The sequence below is a fragment of the Mastomys coucha genome, unplaced genomic scaffold, assembly GCF_008632895.1.
Source record: "Mastomys coucha isolate ucsf_1 unplaced genomic scaffold, UCSF_Mcou_1 pScaffold20, whole genome shotgun sequence".
Taxonomy (NCBI): domain Eukaryota; kingdom Metazoa; phylum Chordata; class Mammalia; order Rodentia; family Muridae; genus Mastomys; species Mastomys coucha.
In genome coordinates this window covers 29,178,483-29,198,436 of record NW_022196903.1, presented here as the reverse complement: position 1 = coordinate 29,198,436, position 19,954 = coordinate 29,178,483, and the positions used below count along the sequence as shown (strand labels likewise).

The following is a 19,954-nucleotide window of genomic DNA, read 5'->3' as shown; positions in this document are numbered from 1 at the left end:
GAATTATCTGGGTTTCACTAGCCTTGGATAGCCTTGCTTTTCTATCCCTGCCACTCGTAGCATGTATTGCTTTTCTTATTTGTCAGCTCCATTTCATGGCTGAAGCTTCCCTTGGTGATTATCCTACTGACCTAGCACCTTCAGCATCCTGGGAGCTCCACTTTGACTTGTTCTTCATCTTGCCAGCATCATGCAATGACCTTTCAGGGCCTTCTTGTAGGGAACATGGCCCTGCCAATCATTCCCCTAAGCCTGCATGATCCCCTTCACTCTCGAATCTTTGATACTTTCAAAAGTGTACCATATAGAAAGATGATACTGCCAAATTCTGATGTCAGCTCATGTAGAGTGCCCATCTTCTGTCCAAGCTGTAATGACACCACTGTGCACAGTAGTGGCTGAATCTGAGAAAACACTTTCCTTGGCAGTTGTTTTTGGGCAAAAAATCCCTTTGGTAGTATTTTCAGTTCAGGATCTCTCATTTCAAATAATTTGGAATTTGGAATTTTCATAAATTGGCACCTTCAGTGGGTGGGGTCCTACCCTCAAGGCATATTTCTCATGCCAGTGGCGAGTACTATATAGGCTTCTATTTGGTTAATTTCTTTATAAGTCATAGCTATGTTACCCGTCTTATCTGCATGTTAAAAACTCACAGCTTTTTTGAAAAACTATACATCTTTCATGTCTTTTTTTTTTTTTGGATATTTTCTTTATTTACATTTCAAATGTCATTCCCCTTTCTGCCCCCCCCCCTTCCTGGAAACCTCCTATCCCATCCTCCCTTCCCCTGCTTCTATGAGGGTGTTTCTCCACCCACACCCCACTCACTTCCACCTCCCTGCCCTCGATTCCTCTACACTGAGGCATCTATCGAGCCTTCATAGGACCAAGGACCTCTCCTCCCATTGATGCATGACAAGGCCATCCTCTGCTACATATGCAGCTGGAGCCATGTGTACTCCTTGGTTGATGGCTTAGTCCCTGGGAGCTCTGGTTGGTTGATATTGTTGTTCTTCTTAAGAGGTTGCAAACCCCTTCAACTCCTTCAGTCCTTTCAACTCCTCTATTGGGGGTCTCATGCTCAGTCCAATGGTTGGCTGTGAGCATCCACCTCTGTATTTGTAAGGCTCTGGCAGGGCCTCTCAGGAGACAGCCATATCAGGCTCCTTTCAGCATGCACTTGTTGGCATCCGCAATAGTGTCTGGGTTTGGTTACTGTATATGGGATGAATCCCCAGGTGGGACAGTCTCTAGATGGCCTTTCCTTCAGTCTCTGCTCTACACTTTATATCCATATTTGCTCCTGTGCATATTTTGTTTTCCTTCTAAGAAGAGAAGAGCACCCACACTTTGGTCTTCCTTCTTTTTGAGCTTCATGTGGTCTGTGAATTGTATCTTGAGTATTTGGAGCTTTTGGTCTTATCAGTGGGTGCATACCACTTTCATGTCTTTCATTAAGATAGCGAGCAGTGAGCTCTTGTAAGAGCAGTGAGCATGCACATGCACATGCACACACACTCATGCACATCAGTCTATCCCTGTTTAATTCAGCCACACTCAAAGTCCCAGGACATGGGCAGAATGCCACCAGATTTCTGGCCAGAATGGCTCTTATCCCAGTTCCTGATAGTATCTTTATTCCTTTCTGAATCTCCATGAGCTGGGCCTCTACTCTCTCCTTCCTTCTACTGGAAGCCCTGCCTGGCTACAGGAGGTGGCCACTTCAGGCTCCATATTCCCACTACCAGGAGTCTCAGCAAGAGTCACTCCCATAGACTCTCAGGAGACTCCCCTGCCCCAGTTTTCTTGCTTATTCCCAGAGATACCCCCTGCCTCCACCCCTGATTTTCTCTCTCTCCCAGCTCTGCCACACACACACCTGATCCCCATCTCCATGGCTTGTAGTGCACTGTGTGTCTTCAGGAGTCTCTTAGAATGCTTGTTCTAAGGGAGAGCAGCTGTCACCTGAGAAACTCACTTACCAGGGGGCCATCGTGATGTGGGAAAGAAGAGATAAGAGACTATGTGGAGACAGTTGTATCATCTAGCCAAGATAGCATGATTCAGGTCATAGCCAATATCTGGCTGCAGCTGTATGAGACACCACAAAGAGGGCAGCCCAGCTGGATGCTGAGCAGACATGCAAGATCAGCACAGAGTGGTAAGAGAGAGAAAAAAATGGATTCTTACTTGATTGGCTGTTTGACTTTTGTTTTTACTTCCAAGCAGTACATTTTGGTGTCATTCATTATGTGTTACTGAGTAACTAGAATAGAAATCCTAGAATAGCAGCCGACATGAAGATTTGGGGATTTGTTTTGGGATTGCAGTCTGGAGGCAGCATGGAACGGGACTTAAAGAAGGTAGGAGTTGAAGAAAGCAGCATGTTAGAGGGCTTTACAGGAGGAGAAGCAGATGCCGGTGGGAGGCTGGACTCTAGAGATACTGTGAGGCAGAGCCTCTGGGGTTAAACAGACAGACAGAAGGACAGACAAAGGTGTGGTGGTGGGAAGGGAAGGAAGACTGAAGCCCTTTCAGGGTTTTCCCAAAAGAGAAGGGGTGATGGATACTGCCCTTCCCAGGAAGGCCAGTGAGGTGGTAGATACTGCCCTTCCCAGGAAGGCCAGTGAGGGGGTAGATACTGCCCTTCCCAGGAAGGCCAGTGAGGTGGTAGATACTGCCCTTCCCAGGAAGGCCAGTGAGGTGGTAGATCATGTGTGCACTGAAGTTGAGGGACTGGGGGAAAATGTTAGGGAAAAGCTCAACTTGGAGTTGAAGCATGAAGGAGATTCTGGAGATAACCCTGGACACCCACTCATAGTCATATGTGAAATGGCAGAAGTCTCAATCACCAATGGTCCATGTTAAGGACAATAAGAGAAAGTGGTGGGTATGGAATTTTGTGAGAAAAACTCAGTAGTCAGAGGAACTTTCTATTTTCACAAAGGAAAATCGAAAGAGCAGAGTCTTCTTGTTTGGAGGAATTTTAATCCAGCAGCATGACTGCTTTGGCAAAGGATCACATTTAAAAAATTTCTGGGTCCATGTGATCTTGGATGTAATGCAGACATGCTCTGGATTACAGTATGATCTGGCTGGAATATAGACAAGCCCTTAGTACATACCTTTAATCCCTAACAATGACGGTAAGGTTAGTTTGTAGAAGGAAGCAGCCATATTTTAACGTGGCATCTAATTGAGTGGCAAAGTGACAAATCAGAAAAAGATTTGACAGAATGAGTCAGAGATCGGATATGCTCCACTCTGACAAGAGCAGACAAGAAGAAGAGGTACTTTAGAGCAGCACAGTGAGAGAAGGTGTATGTGGCAGTTTTAGTGGGACAGTTTTATAAAGACAGGTGGCAGGGAAAACAAACTAGACATGGGTGAAGACAGAATAAGCCAGAGAATGAGAAGGATCCAGAAGATTAGAACAGATTGCCAAAGTTAGTATGAGACCAGGCAGAGCAATTCAGTCAGAAGACAAGAGAAACCAGATTGAATCAGTCATCTTGGAAGATTAGAATGTATGGAGACTAGAAGCTCCCAGGCCTAGGCCCAGGAATAGTTAGAACAGAGAAAGAAATGCTCCGGGTTCAGCCCAACTCCTGTACGTGCACAGCTTAGGTACAGCTCTCATCTCATCCCTTCATCTGAGGAACTAAAAGTGAAATTTACAGCCTTGGCCTTAGAAACAGGAGCAAGATGAAGTCAGAAGCCACTGAGAGACCACGTCAGATGAGCTGATGATGGAAGTGCTTGATAAAGTCGTTAGGGCTCTCTTAAGACTACTTTCATTAATCTGGCTTTGATCTGAGCCGTTTAAGAAGCGAATTGGAGGGTTTACAAAGCAGACAAAGAGACAGTGGCTAAACACTCATAACTGGTCAAACTCAGCCAAGAATGGGAACATTTACATCACATCCCACCTACAAAACTCAAGGCACATTGTGGAAGAAGTGACATAAAGATTGGGGAGGAGTGAGGAGAAACAGTGTCCTCTAGACTTGACAGGATTATTGCTCTCCTGAACTCAAAGCAGCTGTGGTTCCCTGCAAAAGTCTGCCTTGCACAGGATGAAGCCAGTCAACATTCCAGCATGGGTGGAGGAGGGGCACGAGAGCCTTCACCTCTAGCTGAGGAGCTACCATCTGTTGATGGCTGCTGGAAGGGGGGGTGTCAGTTTTTCTTCAGGTGTGTGGTCCTTGGTGTCTTTATCATGCCCAGTGGATGCCCCCTGACCATGTGTATATAAACTGCATCAATGTGATTCAATGGGTTACACATAAGAGTATACGAAGTTGAAAGTGTGACAGGTGTGTTGAGTTTCAGACTCTTGACAAGGGACTGAAGTACATATTTTACACGGCAAAGCAGACCTGGCCTCCAGGTTTTCCCAGTTCCTACCAGGTGTACCTCATCCCCAACCCTGGACTTTCTTGCCAATGGGCTAGGCTGCTCTTCCCTAGGAGGCTTTTCTATTCATAATCCATTGGTCGCCCCCTTTCCCCCTCCCTCTTTCCTTCTCTCTACCACTCTTCCCTCCCGTGCCGACTTCCCTGGCCTCCTTCCTTGGGGCCAGTGTACTTGACCTACAGAGAGCAGTTTCCCAATAAACCTGTACTTATATATATTTTGCTCGGGCTTGAATTTACTCATTTCTCTGGTGGAAAAATAACCTTTTAAGGTGCAGGATCCATGAAGAGTTAAGGAGGGAGGGGAGGGGTACGTATGATCGAAATACATTGTATGCATGTCTGAAATTCTTAAAAAATATTAAAGGCATTTTAAAGCAGACTAAGTATTCATTACTATCTGGAGATATTGGACATTAAAATGAGGAAGAAGAAAAATATTTTTTTTTTCTTGCTTGCTTGCTTGCTTGCTTTGGTGGGGTTTTTTGCTGGTTGGTTGACTGGCTGGCTGGTTAAGTTGGCTGGTTGGGTCTTTAGCATGTTTGCAGGCTAAGGAGAAGGAGGAACTCACAGCTAGTTTTGTTGGCCTGAATTCTCTGAACCAGTGAGGGCAGGAATAGAGTAGTCTCTAGAGTGAGTTAATGAGTAGGCTTCTACTTGTTAGAGTGTGGCCCACAGACCAGGAGACCTGGCACTGACTCAAAGCTTCTTAGAAATGTATAAACTGTGTTTCACCTTAGAACCTGAGCCAGCATTTGAGCTAGATCCCAGGTTATCAATATGTACAGTGAATATATTACTAAAAACTGGGATAGGTTAAGACAGAAATATGGAAGAAGATCCAGAGCTTATGCAGACACTCAGGCTCTCACTTAAGCCTGCTTTGATTTTTATCTGAGACTCAGGAAGAGACAATTAGAACACCCTTCAAGTGCCTCCAAGTTTGGTGTGTGCGTGGGAGGGGTAGATGGGAAGTGAAGGTTTGTCTGCCCTGAAATTATCTCCAGTTCCTCAACTTTTCTCTAGGCAGAAGCATCTACAGATGTCACTACTTACACATCAAACGTAGGTGTCTTCTTTATTTGGTTGGCAGTGGCTCTGATATTTCTGGGCTTGTTTTTGTGGTTGAACAAATTGTTAAAATCTCTCATGTGACTCTATTATGTAGCCAGATTTGAGAACTGAATTAGGTTAAAGCGATGCTTCTCAGCCTTGGAGTTTCAATGACCGATGATACTTGGTCCCATTCCCTATGGATTTCGGTTTAATCAGGCTGAGATGACACCTTAAAGATGACCTGCTGATGTCACTGATCCCAGCTCTTTAAATACTTCCTTCCCCTCCCTCAACAGCTCTCAACCTCAGCTGCAGAAATCACCTGGGGAAACTCTGAGACTGCCAGTGTTCAAGCACTCCAGTCATAACTGGCCATACCTGGATGGGAGAGATACCTCTGTGGTTCAGAGCACTGGCTGCTCTGGCAAGGGAACCCAGGTTCAACATGGAGCACCCAGGGAGTGGCTCACAACCTCTGAAACTCCAGTTCTAGATCTGATGCCTTTTCCTGGCCTCTGAGAGCACCTGGAACACACATGTTGCACACATATACAGACAGGCAAAACAAACCTACTCATACCAGTGTTTAAGTGGTGAAAGGTAACAATTCCCTTCTACCCTTCAGCTCAAGTCTCATGGCATTTGTTCTTGAGCCTCTTAGTGTTTACTCCTATTCAACAGCAGTAGAAAGAAAGACTACACGATGACTACCAACTATGTACATAGGCCAGTGCTTTTGTGTTCTGTGTTTGTACACCTAGCAAGACCGGTTTTTGATAGATGTGATGAATTAACAGCCCTATTTCCCCCTTTCTATTATGTAAGATAAGTGCTACCGCTCAGAACTGTGCCCCTTCATACTTCATACGTGTAATTGTATCAGCAGTGATACCACAGGATGGGAGGCAATTTAGGGGATAAACATAAACACTCTGGAGTTTTCCTCAAGATTCACAACAAACTTGCTAATGGTTTCCTGAACTTCCTAGCTTGGCCACTGACCTAGCTTCAGACTTTTCTGAATTACAACTCTTATGTGTGGTCCTGAACTTTGAATTTTCAATAAGCTCTAATGCATTCTGAAATTGGAAATGTCTGTCTTTAAAAAGGAGAATAGAAACAAGAACTATGACGAAAAGAACGCCTTTTATCAGTTAAAATCAATATAATGGGCACCTTAAGCTGGCAAAATGCCAGCACAATATGTGCTCAGTGTCTCTACAAAAATCACAACATAAGTCAATACACTTACTGACTAGTCTATTCTATAACAACGAGCAATAAGACAGGCTTATCTTCCCCTATGATGAGTGGAGTACTAAGCCAATGCTCTACACAAGCAGTTCAAGCCAAGGCTTAATCTCAAAACTTTCAGGTTCGCTGTTTTCATAGAAGTTGGTTTAGATTTTACAGGAATTTCTACATTCGCTCAGTTTCAGGTGAGTTGTTACAGATGCTAGAATACTCTAACAGTCACAGGGAGCACACAGCTATTTCCTTGAATCCCATTCCAACCTTTATGGGACTGAACACAAACAGCATCGGGACTTCCTTTCCCAGAAGGCAGTGCGACACTGAATCACGCGAGGTTTCGGGGAAACCTATCTGTTTTTTTTTTCCACGCCTGCCGTAATGGCGCGCGGTCTGCTGGGACATGTAGTTTGAACAGCCTATGGACGCCCCCTCAAATGAATGGGGCCGTGTATGACTGAGAACTACAGCTCCTGGTCTGGCCGCGTCGGTGGCCGCCGCGGAGGAAGAGTTGATCAAGACGGCCCTCAGGGAGGGAACAGCTGGCTGTGGTGATGTTGCGCGCGGATTTTCTAGGGTAGTGATCTGAAAGGGCGCTTTTTCTGCGCGCTGGCTCCCCGTGCCCTGCACCGGCCATGCGCCCGGCCTTCGCGGTGGGCCTGGTGTTCGCAGGCTGCTGCAGTAATGTGATCTTCCTAGAGCTGCTGGCCCGGTGAGTGACCCTCTCGGGCCGCGCCCGGGTTCTCGAGGCTGGTCCTGGGCTCCTCGCCCTAGCCGCCTTCCTACTCCGCTGCACGGGATACCCACGCAGTCAGCTACTCTGCAGCCCTGGCACTCCTCCATTTATTAGCATCCTGGTGACAAGAACATCCAGGGTGCTGCTGGAGGCATCTCCTTGCCACACTTTGGGAGTTTGAAGCCTGGAGACTTTCTCACGTGACTGATCCTAGGTCTCAAGGAGCACCCTCTCCAACTACTACTTACTCATCCAGCTCTAGCACCTTTCGCTGACCAGTTAATGACACGTGTCTGTCCGGAACCAAACTTTCTCACAGCCCTGTTTTGTACACGTTGCAAAGAAAGTTTTGTTTGTGTGTGTTGACATGTTTTGCAAAGCATTTTTTTTTTTCACCTGTGAGTGATATGGTGCAGCTAACTACTGAGCTGTCACCGTGGTCCCTGAGCATTTAGAACATTACAGTCTTTCATTGAGAAGCGTGGACTTTGAAGTATAGCTCGGGAACAGGGTTGGCTTTGTGAGTGTCTTACAAATAATGTTGGGTAACAATGTGCAAAGTTCAGTAGGCAGAAGTTAGAAAAGAGACAGGAGGTGAACTGGAAAACGATTAGGACTAAACAGCTTGAGTTAGTAATTTCAGGTTTGGCTCCTCTGGCAATATAGAAAAAGTTACTTAACTTTTTCTTTTTCAGGCAGTTCAAGACTATCTCAGTTTAGAGTCATTAGCTACATGTTTCTGAATCTATATACTGTGTCGGTTGACTATCCCAACAACCCTGTGACCAAGAGTTACATTGTTTTGCTGAAAGTGAAACAGATACAAAGTTGGGCGTCTTTTCACCATTTGTAAGTGGCAGAGCGAGAAATGGGGTCAATGATGTCTGTCTAAGCTCCTAGCCCAGTAACGTTTCCAGATCCCTTTCATTTTTGAACTTGAGTTTTGAACATAGTGTGATGTCTGGTTAGAAATTTATTCTATTTGATGCAGTTGATGTAAGTCCTTCTGAAGTGAGCAGTTTATTTATGGTCATCTCTGTATGGGTTATTGTTTGCTGTTAGAGAGCTTATCATTTTATTATGCAGAGTGCTGATGAAGATCGATTGTCTTGGGAGTGGACAGGAATATGAAAATGAAAAAGAAAGTTTCTGGATACACTTCAAAGGAGGGAGCCTTTGGAGTTTGATATATTTTTTTAAATAAGAAAGTGATATATATTCAGACCAGCTATAGAAACAAAGCCAGATAGTTGCATTGAATATGCCACTAAATTATGGGAAACGTGTGTTCTCTCTTATGAGCTCTTGGCTAAAGCACTTTTCTCAGCCATCAGAGGGGTGGGTGATAACTGCTTCATCCCCATGGATTTTGAAGGGTGAATGAGATGCATGAGGAATGCCTGCTGCACATGGGTGTCTTCCTTAGCCTTCTCCCTAACAGTTTGTCTCAGTACAGGCATACATTGGTTTTTTTGTGTGATGGTCCAGAAAAGTTCCGTATGTATCCAGAAATGGATACATTTCACTTTATAAAGTCTTTTCCTTCTTTATAGGAACTTTTTTTTTTTTTTTTTTTTTTTTTTTTAGAATTTTATTAGGATCAATTTGTAAATGAATCCAAATTCCTTATTTAACCTTTTTTTAAATAAATCTGCATTTTTCTGCACAACTGAGTGTTTTCCTTAAGAGGTAAGGAAGTGGGCTTATTAATGCAATGTATTAATGCCTGATTTGCTTAAGTAAACTCTGACTTTAAGTAAACTCTGCTTAAGTAAACACTGTCAAGCCATGATATCTGACCTGATCAGGCCAGATAGTCTTTAAAGTTCCTTTTAGATATGATCTTGAAATTCATAGCTTTAATCTTAAGGAATTACCATAGAACGCTCACTATAGAGCAGGAACTGTGCTTTTTAAATGATTTCCTTGGAACACTCAGGTGTTACTCTAAATACAAAGGCTGAAAGTCTCGTTGAAAGAAGGGAATGTTGAGCCATTTTCCCCCATTTGAAAAACAGATTCAGTTTCTTCTTGATGACTTTTATAGACCTATAATTGGTGCCAATGTTAAAGTACAAACCCTGTATACTGCATAAGCAGCTACACAGTAGCTTCTTAAGGTGCTTATGCTCAACCTTGGAAGCAAGATACATATGTTTTATATATGTGTTACACACACACACACACACACACACACACACACAGCACTAATGAAGCAGGCAAGGTATTGTGGGTTTTAACATTAGAATAACAATCTGAAAGATTTTATTTTTCCCTTTAAAACATGATGTTTAATTAAATAAGAAAGTTTTATGCCCAGGAAAGAAAGAAAGGAGGTGTAAATGTCTGCTCGAGCCATTCCTTTCAAAGTTGCTGTTTTTTTTTTTTTTTTAATTGAAATTTGGGTTTTTGCCAAAGAAAATCCCAAGTAAGAGAAGGTGCCTGCAATTAATGGTTATAAATCTTAAATAAAGTTTAAGAGGAGGAAAGATTCTGGAAAAACACTTCAAGTTTTTATTTATTAAAGTTTTGAAGCTTTAAAGTGTATTATTCCAGTTAAAGGAACTCTTTTCCTTGAGCCTTGCCAGCAGTGTGTCCCTAAAATGTTCTCTGCATTAGCTTAAAGGAGTGTTGAATGTTGGATCATAGGAATGTATCATATACCCCCTATAGAAAGACAAAGAGTAGAATAGAGTTATCAGAGGACCTGCTGGGAGGGAGAACAGAAATGTGATTCCTGGTGACACTACTTCTGGGGCACCCTGAAAGTAGATGGTGGTAATGGTTGCACATCTAAAGCCTGGTAATTGTAGCAGTGATATACCAACCCCAGTCATTTGCCATGAAGTCTGACCTAACACAGTACATGTGACCTCCATGTCCTTAGCCATGAAATGTGGATAAGTAAAGGAAAATAGCAAAGATCATATGAAGGATACAGTTGTAAACCTTTTAAACTTTTTAAATCTTTTACACAAATGCTAATATGCCAGAGCACATTTGCTTAAAGTGAGATCTTGCCCCACCCCCACCCCCATTGACTTGCTTGAGTGAAGGCCAGACTCTGTCCCAAGTGGCTCCTACACAGTTAGAGGTCTTCAAAATAGTGACAGCTGTCTTTTCTCTGCCCCCACCTCCTGTGTACATGCGTGTATATGTGGGTGTGTATGCACAGATGAAAGGGACACGGTCCACCCTCTGAACATTTCACGATGGCACTGTGTTCTTGCTGCCTATAGTTCATGCTTGGCTCCCAAATGCTTGCGTTCTTTTTCTTGAGGGCAGAGATCCAGGTCTTGCCCACTGGGAGCTCTTTCTCACTGTGCAGAGTAGCTTCCCAGTAACTACTCTGTAAGAGCTTTGTCCCAGGCTTTTAGTAGAAAATGGAAGGGAAAGCCAGAGAAGTGTTGATACTCCAGCGTGGTGCTTGGCACTTGATGCATATTTTCTTACTGAATTCTGATGGCAACAATATATAGTTTTCATTTTATAAAGAAAAAAAAAAGATGTCCAGTGTGATTGTTTAAAAAGGTAACTAATGAACTGAGGAAGTGGCATATGGTTAAAGTGCTAGTTGTATAAGAGTGAGGGCCAGAGTGCTGATCCCCAGAACTCACATAAAATGGCTGGAATTCCAGTCTAGAAAGGCAAAGACAGGTGATCCCAGAGCAAGCTGGCTCTCTCTGTGAGTTCTGGCCTTGATTGAGAGAGTCTGCTTCAGCGAATGAGGTTGAAGAACCAGTAAGGCTGATTCTGGACATCAACCTTGGCACCTCAGGCTTACACATGTACAAGTCCACAAGTGTACTCCCACACATGTAAACATCCATATGCACACATGAACACACAATACACATACCTACATAGATACATACATACGTACACACACACATACACATGGGAGTCAGAGAAAAGAGAGCTGTCACTATTTTGAAGACCTTTCGGTGTGTAGGTCTGGTCATCTTCTGGGTTCTAGTTGCCTTTCTAGTATGTGGCAGAGACTGTGTTAAGTGCTTTTCTGGGTCCTGTTCATCTGTGCACCAGTAACCCAGAGAGAGAAGCACTCATGTTGTTTCCAGTTTAAAGAAAATGGCATTTAGAAGTTTACTAACATCCACACCACACAGTAAGAGACAAAGGTGCTCTTGCATGTTAGCAGGAAACAATATGGAGCACCATCGTTTTCAGCTCTGTGCCACCATGAACACACAGAACACACATGCTCTTGCATGCACAAGTACAGGCACAGCCTTTCCCCATTAGGATCCAGTGGGGGAACCCTTGAAAGTCTAGATTCCCAGGGCCCCACCCAGGACAGTGAAATCAGGTCTGGGAGGTTGAACCTCTCCAGGAACATGGGCTTCACATGGCTTCTTCCTTCACACTAAGTAAGTATTCAGCAGTGCCACTGAGCTATATCCCTATCCTCTTTCCTTTTTTTTTCCTTATAATTTTGAGAAGAACACCGAGTTGCTCACCCACGATGCTAGGCTTTCACGCTTGCACTGCCCTGCTCAGCCTGACCCATGGGTTCCCAGAGATCAGCCAGGACAGAATTGGCTAGCACTGTGCTGGGAGCCGTCCAGAGTTCAATGTCTGCTCTCTTGCATTGACTAATGGTTTTAATTAGATTCTTGAATGAGATGAATGTCTTACACAACCATTTATGGATTCCTACAAAGTTTAGCCTTGTCTCTTGAATCAAGTACCTCTGAAAGGCAATTTGTTGAACTGTGTGTAAAGCGGTAGGTTTCAAGAAACCTTTGTAGGCAGCAGAGCTTTAAGTATAGCACCTGTTCCAGATGGCAAGCCTAGCTCTGGTAAAGGCGTATTCCTTGCCTGTTACTGTGCATGAGGGTGTGGTTACGGGTTAGTTTGCATTGGGGATATTGCTCAGTGCTTGTCTGCTGTGTGGGCTAGTTTTATGTTAACATGACACAAGCTAGAGTTATTGGAAAAGAGAGAGCCTTAGTTGAGAAAATGTTCTCATAAGATTGGACTGTAGACAAACCTGTAGGGTATTTTCTTAATTCTTAATTAGTGATTAATGGGGGAGGGTCCTGTGCATTGTGGATGGTGCTATTCCTGGGCTTATGGTCATGGGTTCTGTAAGGGAGCAGGCTGAGCTAGTGATGGGGCCAATCCAGTAAGTAGCACCCATCTGTGGCTTCTGCATCAGTTCTTGCCTCCAGGTTCCTGCTCTGTTTGAGTTCCTGCCCTGGCTTCCTTTAATAACAGACAGTGATGTGGATGTGTAAGCCCAATAGACCTTTTCTTTCCAAGTTGCTTTGGTCATGGTGTTTCATTACCACAATAGTAACCCTAACTAGTACACCTAGCATGTTCAAGACCCCAGTGCTAATTTTTATATCTTGCCATTAGTGTTAAGTATTCATAGCACCAGTGGAGAATGGAGTTGACTTTAATAGATAACACTGTATTGATGTAGAACCCCTCTAATGAGCCTGTGTGCAGTGGTGTCAGGTGAGTGTAGTACTAGTCTTAGGGGGAGCTTGGATGCTCACTTGGGACATCTTTAGTGAAAGAACCAAATTGGGGGAGGAGTAGTTCAAAAAAACTGATCTTGTGACTGATTTTCAGAGTGTCTCAAGAGGGATGTCAGAAATAATTTTCTGACATGTGTTCATACTATGGAATGTATTCCTAATAGTCACCGTGGAAGACTCCCAGCTCTCCCATAGAGCACTGAAAAGGATCTGTTGAATCCCATGGCTACCTCTTGACTGTCTAATGTATTGTCTCACCACGATAAGGGTTGTGGAGAACTGCCATGTGCTACAGCTGTATTTCTCAGCCATTTTTAGTTTATCGTCCCAGCTCCATAATCCATTTTTTGATAGTTTTTCTTAATCACCCTTACATAGATACACAATTATGTTGATTTATGTACAGACACGTATCTGTGCCCTATTTAAATAGCAAGCCTCTTTCCCATCCCAAGAACTATTTTTCATTCTTTGGGGATAGTCTAAAGCCACATCCCTATCATCCCCTGGCCAGTGTGATCCATGGGATGTGAGAGCCAAGATGAGGAAGGACAGTGGGCTGCCGAAATCTATCCACTCTGTTATTTTGGTGCTGTAAATATAACAGGTTGTAGTGCCCTTTATCTGAGTCTATGCCTCATTTTTTTCTCTCTGTTATTCACTGTGCAGGACACATCCAGGATGCGGGAATATCGTCACCTTTGCACAGTTCTTATTTATTGCTGTGGAAGGCTTCCTTTTTGAAGCTGACTTGGGAAGGAAGCCACCAGCTATCCCAATAAGGTAAGGCACATTCAGTCTTGTTGAGTGCTTTTGAAACCTACAAAATGGTACCCGCACACGTATGAGATGCATGCTTCTCAAGTTTGGATAACAATGGAGACATGAGTTTCATGAATTACATTGTTACAGTCTAAAAACCTATTTTTAGAATAAAATTCCTGCCCACTACATTTAAATAGCTGTGATGGAGATAAGTGTCTATGTGTATAATACAGGGTCAGAAGGACTAGGGTGACCATAATAGTTATGCATTCATCCTTTGTGTTGGCAGAATTATTGATTATGCTAAGAGTGGTATTGTCAAGTCAAGCATCTTGGGAATAATTGGCTTTTAGAAATAAAGAAACAATAAGTATACAGCATGACAAGTCACTAAATGTCACTGAATTGTGTGCTCACAAATGAGTAATTTTATGTTGTATGAATTTCACGTCAATTAAAAGAAAATGATTGACAGACTAAGAAAAATTTTTTAATGCCAAGCCTCTGTCTATCAGTGTAGGTGTCTCCGAAGGCCAAATGCGATTGTTATCATGTCGGATGACATGTCCATGTCCCCCTAGGAGCAAGTGTTCAGGAAAGTAGTGTTACTCAGTTTCCTTGGGAGTGACATTCCCTTGTGTATGTCTCCAAGGACTCAAGCTCATCCTTATTCTTTTGCTGCCTTCCTTAGTAGTTTGCTGAATTTTACTAATATTTATTTACCTTAAGTTTTTGTTACTGTAATACTAAATATTTTACTTTCCCTTGGGTTTAGTGTCTGAATAAACTATCTGTTCCTGCAGGCCAGCATTTACGTCACAGTGGGAATCTGATCATCGTTTTTTTTTAAACTCGTTTGGGTCTTGCAATTCCCTCACCTGCTTTCTTGGAGCAGGGTATTTGGTGGTAACATGATGTATACAATAGCACCCCTGCTGGCTAAACTGTCTCCTCCTACCTGTGCTCCCATTTCAACCTCTACCTCTTCCTCTCACTATGTAACCGTGGCTGACCTGGAGCTCACCGTAGACCAGGCTAGCCTCAGAGTCACAGAGATCCACCTGCCTCTGCCTCATGAGTGCTGAGATTAAAGGTGTGCACCAACACGTCCAGCCCGCCTCTACCATGTCATTTTTGTACCCTATCCCTCTTGCTGCCACAGTCTCGTCTTCTTTAGCATATCCCCTTATGATTATTTTATTTTGCTTAGGTCTTTCATCTCTATAAACAGTTTCTAGGTTGTGTTACATAAGTAGCCACATGGAAGAATTAAATGAATTATCCTGAAAGACCTTGATAAACGCTGATTGCTAGTGGCTTCTCGTCATGAGGACATTTGGCAAGAAGCCTTGTAAACTGACTAACAGATGTGACGTGAGGTTGTGAGGAGTCTGACACTAGCCGCCTTGTATGCCTGCTTCTTTCTTCTCTATGTTAGTTGTCAAGTTCCTCAGACTGGTAACCCAGCCTGGGCTGTGCTTACCCACTGGGATGTCTGCCCAGCTCCCTATCTAACCAGAAACAAAGGGAAGGCTAAGGTGAGGCTCAGGGTTGTTTTATCCTTCAGATGTGCAGATACAAAACTGTTCAGAAGTCTGCCCCAGGGTGTGAATACTTTGTGAACAATACAGAACCACTACTTATTTTTGCTCTAGATTGTCTAGGCATTTATTTAAAATTTTAAAAATATTTTTGAATGAAACATGAAATTGCTGATATTTAATCCCTTGACCTATAAGAACATGACAAGGTGATATTACCATATGGAAAGATATCTTGATACTTTCTGGGTAAAGATGAAAACATACATATATAAACTGTTTTAATCTGTTTACTTGGCCTTACTTACTCAAAGTCTCCATTTACTTATTATATGTATCCCTTTCCCTTCTAAGTCTGACTATAGGAGTTTTCAAGATAGAGTCTCTTGAGTTAGTCTCAGACTTGAGGTAGAACTGAGCATGACCTTGAACTCCCCATCTTCCTGTTTTCCCACTGTATGTAGCATTGGCAATGCAACATTGTACTAAGTAAGGTACTCTTGCCAGTGGAGCGTCATCTCTAACCCTAGGATTGATTTTGTTTAATTTTTAATTTTTATCTTAACTTTAAGACCTATAAATCCTGAAATGACAAAGACTCTGGCCAGGCAGTGGTGACACATGCCTTTAAGCCCTGCATTTAGGAGGCAGGGGCGGGCAGATCTCTCACAGTTAAAAGCCACCGTGGTCTACAGAGCCATCCAGAGCTATACAGAGAGACCTTGTCTTTCAAAAATGAAATAAAGTACAATACTCTGATTTTAAGTATAAGTTTATCCAAATCAAGGGGTAGCTTCTCTTAGAGCTTCCTGGCCCAGCCTGTGGAGTAATTGTCACAGTGGCTAGGCTGAACATAATCTTGACTTAGCAAATCTTCGGGTTCTTTTTTTTATCAAAATTAAGAAAAAAGCAATATTATATACATATCTGTGTAGAATAGATTTAAGGTAACCATTCTCCAGAGGCCTATGAAGTATATCTACAAGGAAATAAAATATTAAAAAGGATTATATGTTCACTTAAACTCTTGTTATTGGTTAGGCAACATTTGTAAAACCTAGTTCTAAGATATTTGAAAAATATTCAAGTGTGTCCTTAAACATATTCAGTAATTCACAGTTTCCCCATGCTAGTCTGACTTTGTCAAGTATTTGTATATGTACTTACATATTTGACTTTATGTGATAATGTACTCCAAATGTCTTGTAAAGCGAATGCATGTGTTTCCTTCTGTATCAGATTCTTGTAAAAGTGGACTTGTGTGATGCTGTTCTGTCATTGCAGGTACTATGCCATCATGGTAACCATGTTCTTCACTGTCAGCGTGGTGAACAACTATGCCCTGAATCTGAACATCGCCATGCCGCTGCACATGATATTCAGATCAGTAAGTGCTGCCTGCTCTCAGTGTGTGAACAAGGGTGGATGGCTTCCATCAGAGACCTGGGGAAGTAGAAAGTGAATGGCTTACCTTTATTTATCTCAGGATTAAGGTATCTTTAATACTGTTTTTTAATAAAAATAAAAATTCCATGGGAAATATATTTAATTTCTCTTTCCTTCCCCTGTCTGCTTTTGAACTCATACTTGCTATCGAAGTTTTGTGTATGTTTTTGAGTTCCCTCACCCTCTGCCTTGCAGAGTGTTTTGCTTTGTAGTTCAGGCTGGCTTGGAACTCTCTATCCTCCTGCCTCAGCATCCTCAGTGCTGGGATTACAGGCTTGTCCCACCACACCTGGCAGGACAGTTGTTGATGAAGAACATCTCTCTCAGTATGATAACTCATCTTCTCAGTACTTCATGTCTGATGAGCTGTCTCTGTAGCTGGTGTATGAATAAGAGCAGAGTGTTCCCAGAAAAGCAGGCAAGACGGCAAGGGACATGGAGGTAGAGTTGCAGTAGTCTACAAAAATGGGTGCTGACCGGAATCTCATTATCTTGTTGCCTGAGACTTCTGTAGGATTAAGTATCTTATTCCTACAGAGACTTGAATGAAATAATTACAGTGACCAAGGTGACCTGACCTTCAAAGCATTGATACATTCTACTTGGTTGACTGACACCTCTTAGAGGAGAGGGAGATCCCAGCATGCCTTTCTTTATTAAGAATGGAGGTGGAGAAAAGCTCACTAGAAGTTTTATAAGTTGATACTGGAAAACTGGACAGAAGTAGGTCTCAGATAACACTTAGCCCTATTAGTCATAGCTTGTATTATGACTTTAGTGAGAACTGACCAATTTTCATACTTATTTATTCATTTTGTGTATCTGAGTCCTCTATCTGCACGTACACCTGCATGCCAGAAGAGGGCATTAGATCCCAGTATAGATGGCTGTGAGCCACCATGTGGTTGCTGGGAATTGAACTCAGGACCTCTGGAAGAGCAACCAGTGCTCCTAACTGCTGAGCCATCTCTCCAGCCCTGAGAATTGATCATTTTTATTCATATTGTATCTTGTGATGATTTTATTATTTCACAGGACAGATTTTTATTTTATTTTTGTCTTAGTGACTGTTCATCCTTCACCCCAGGTCTTCCTTTGTCAGTTTTCCTACCCATCATGAATCATGATGGTTTCTTCCCTAGTGCACTAACACCGCCACCCTTGTCTTCTTTTACAGGGCTCTCTGATTGCCAACATGATTCTAGGAATTATCATTTTGAAGAAAAGGTAACAGCACTCCTTCATGTCCTGCATGAAGTGGAAGTGACATGCCAGGCCACTTCTGCACTGCTCACCTTCCCTCTTTCCATGGTGGTGATCGGACTCTTCTTGGCCATCAGCCTTTTCCTGTTTTCTTTCCCTAAGAATCATGGGTAATAATGACTTTCCAAGGCATCTGACCAGGTCTGAGGCTCTCACTGTGGCTTCTTGTGGAGCCAAATAGCTCTTGTTATCCCTGGATCTTCAATACTTTGCCAACTAAAATTAGTCGACATAGAACTTCCCTATGCAGTATGGTCACCATTAGCCACATGTGACTCCACATGTGAACCTAAAATGACCTAAGTGAAATAAAAGGCAGTATTTCCCCACTTTGGCTGCTGCATTTTAAACGCCAAGCAGCCATGCATAGCAAATAGCAACCATATTGGAGAGTGTGGATATGGAGCATTTCCAGGGAGTATATGGCAGGTCTGAGGGGCATCTGTCCTACACAGAGCTTTGTTGTCCATTTTATTTTTATTCTTGGCATCCCAGGGCCTCATGCACGCTGCAAACACTCTTACCATTAACCTGCATATTCACCACATATAAGATGCTAATCAGTGTAATGAACTAGGGAATAATTTTATATGCTAAGGGAATTTCCAGTAAAGTCCCAGATAGAACATGAAAAAGGAGCAGAAGGTTTGGGGTTATTCTTTATAAGTGCTGCCAGAGGTGTGGTTGGACTCTGGTGGAAATGGTAGAAACAGCCTAGGATGGGTTTTCAAAGTACTCACCTCACCCCTCGAGCCTTAGCCCTCACTGCCAGAGAGAAGGGACGTTAGGGAGAGACAGTAGAGAGTCCACAAGATTTCTCACAGCAAGGTCACCTTCGCTGTTAAAAACAAAATTGTGCAAGTGATGCCATATCTTCAGTTGTCCAGTTCCTAGTCTGTCAGTGTAAGGGCTCTCTAGGCTGGGGAAGAAGCCGCCCATTCAGAGATGGAGTAAAGGGGTTTTGTTTTTGTTTTTGAGATTGCTTTTGAGACAATCTCATTATGTAATCCTGGCTGGCCTGGCACTTAGGTATGTCAGCCAGCTGGCTTTGAACCTACAGAGATCCACCTGCCTCTGCCTCCCAAGTGCTGGGATTAAAGGTGTGCATCACCACCTTCACCTGCTTGTCTAGAACCCACAGTTTTTAAGTAACAGGGGTTATATCAAAGCAAGGACAACTGTCCTAGCTTGATAGGCTTCTTCTTGTGTCCTGTATCTCCAGAGGCGGTAGAGTCCCCAGATACATTCTCTTGCTTGTGAGTTCTTACAGCCCTCTTTACTTTCAGCATGCATTGTGTTTGTGTGTGTGTGTAAAGCATTATAGTCTCCTGATACAGTCTTACACTGTCAGGGGTTCTTCTCAACATCTGTTTCCCTTAAGAGTTTATTTGGAATCTGTTATCTTGAGTCTGAGCCTTTGACCATTCACAGAACAGGAATTTCTCTAACATCTCCATATTCATTCTCCTTTGCCCTCCCTCCTCCTCTCCCTCCCTGGTGCTGGGGATTAAACATAGGGCCTTGTCCATGCTAGGAAAATATCCTACCACCAAACTATGTTCCAGGCTTATTTTCTTACTTTCTTATATATAAGATTTTATATATTTTTCATGTATATATCTTATATAAGGTTCTATTAGTATATATTAACTATATTCAATTAACTATATATTATACTTTCATACACACATACACATATGGCTGTGTATAACTATATATGTGTCTACATATAGATAGAGATATATAATGTATTTTGATTGTGTTCATTCCCGTGCTCTCTCGTCCATCTCCTGCCCCTGCTAAGCCCTTCCTCTTCCTAACCAGCCCCTTCCAATTTCTTTTTTTTTAAAATAGAGTTAAATCAATTTTTGTTTCCCTTTTGTACCCCAGCTCCTCCCAGAGACCCCCTTCAATATCTACAATATCTTTTTTTGTCATATTCTTTAAAATTTATAAAATATTATAACAATA

General features: G+C 42.7%; 1 protein-coding gene across 1 annotated transcript in view; it reads left to right on the top strand.

The window, feature by feature from the left end:
- The first annotated feature begins 7,055 nt into the window (after window positions 1–7,055).
- The window catches only part of Slc35b4 (solute carrier family 35 member B4), a 22,887-nt gene continuing 9,988 nt past the window's right edge, over window positions 7,056–19,954 (top strand). The window contains exons 1-4 of the mRNA XM_031381456.1: window positions 7,056–7,437; window positions 13,638–13,751; window positions 16,559–16,661; window positions 17,898–17,947. Coding sequence (XP_031237316.1) covers window positions 7,361–7,437; window positions 13,638–13,751; window positions 16,559–16,661; window positions 17,898–17,947 — 344 coding nt within the window. The 5' untranslated portion in view covers window positions 7,056–7,360. The remainder of the gene's footprint in view (window positions 7,438–13,637; window positions 13,752–16,558; window positions 16,662–17,897; window positions 17,948–19,954) is intronic.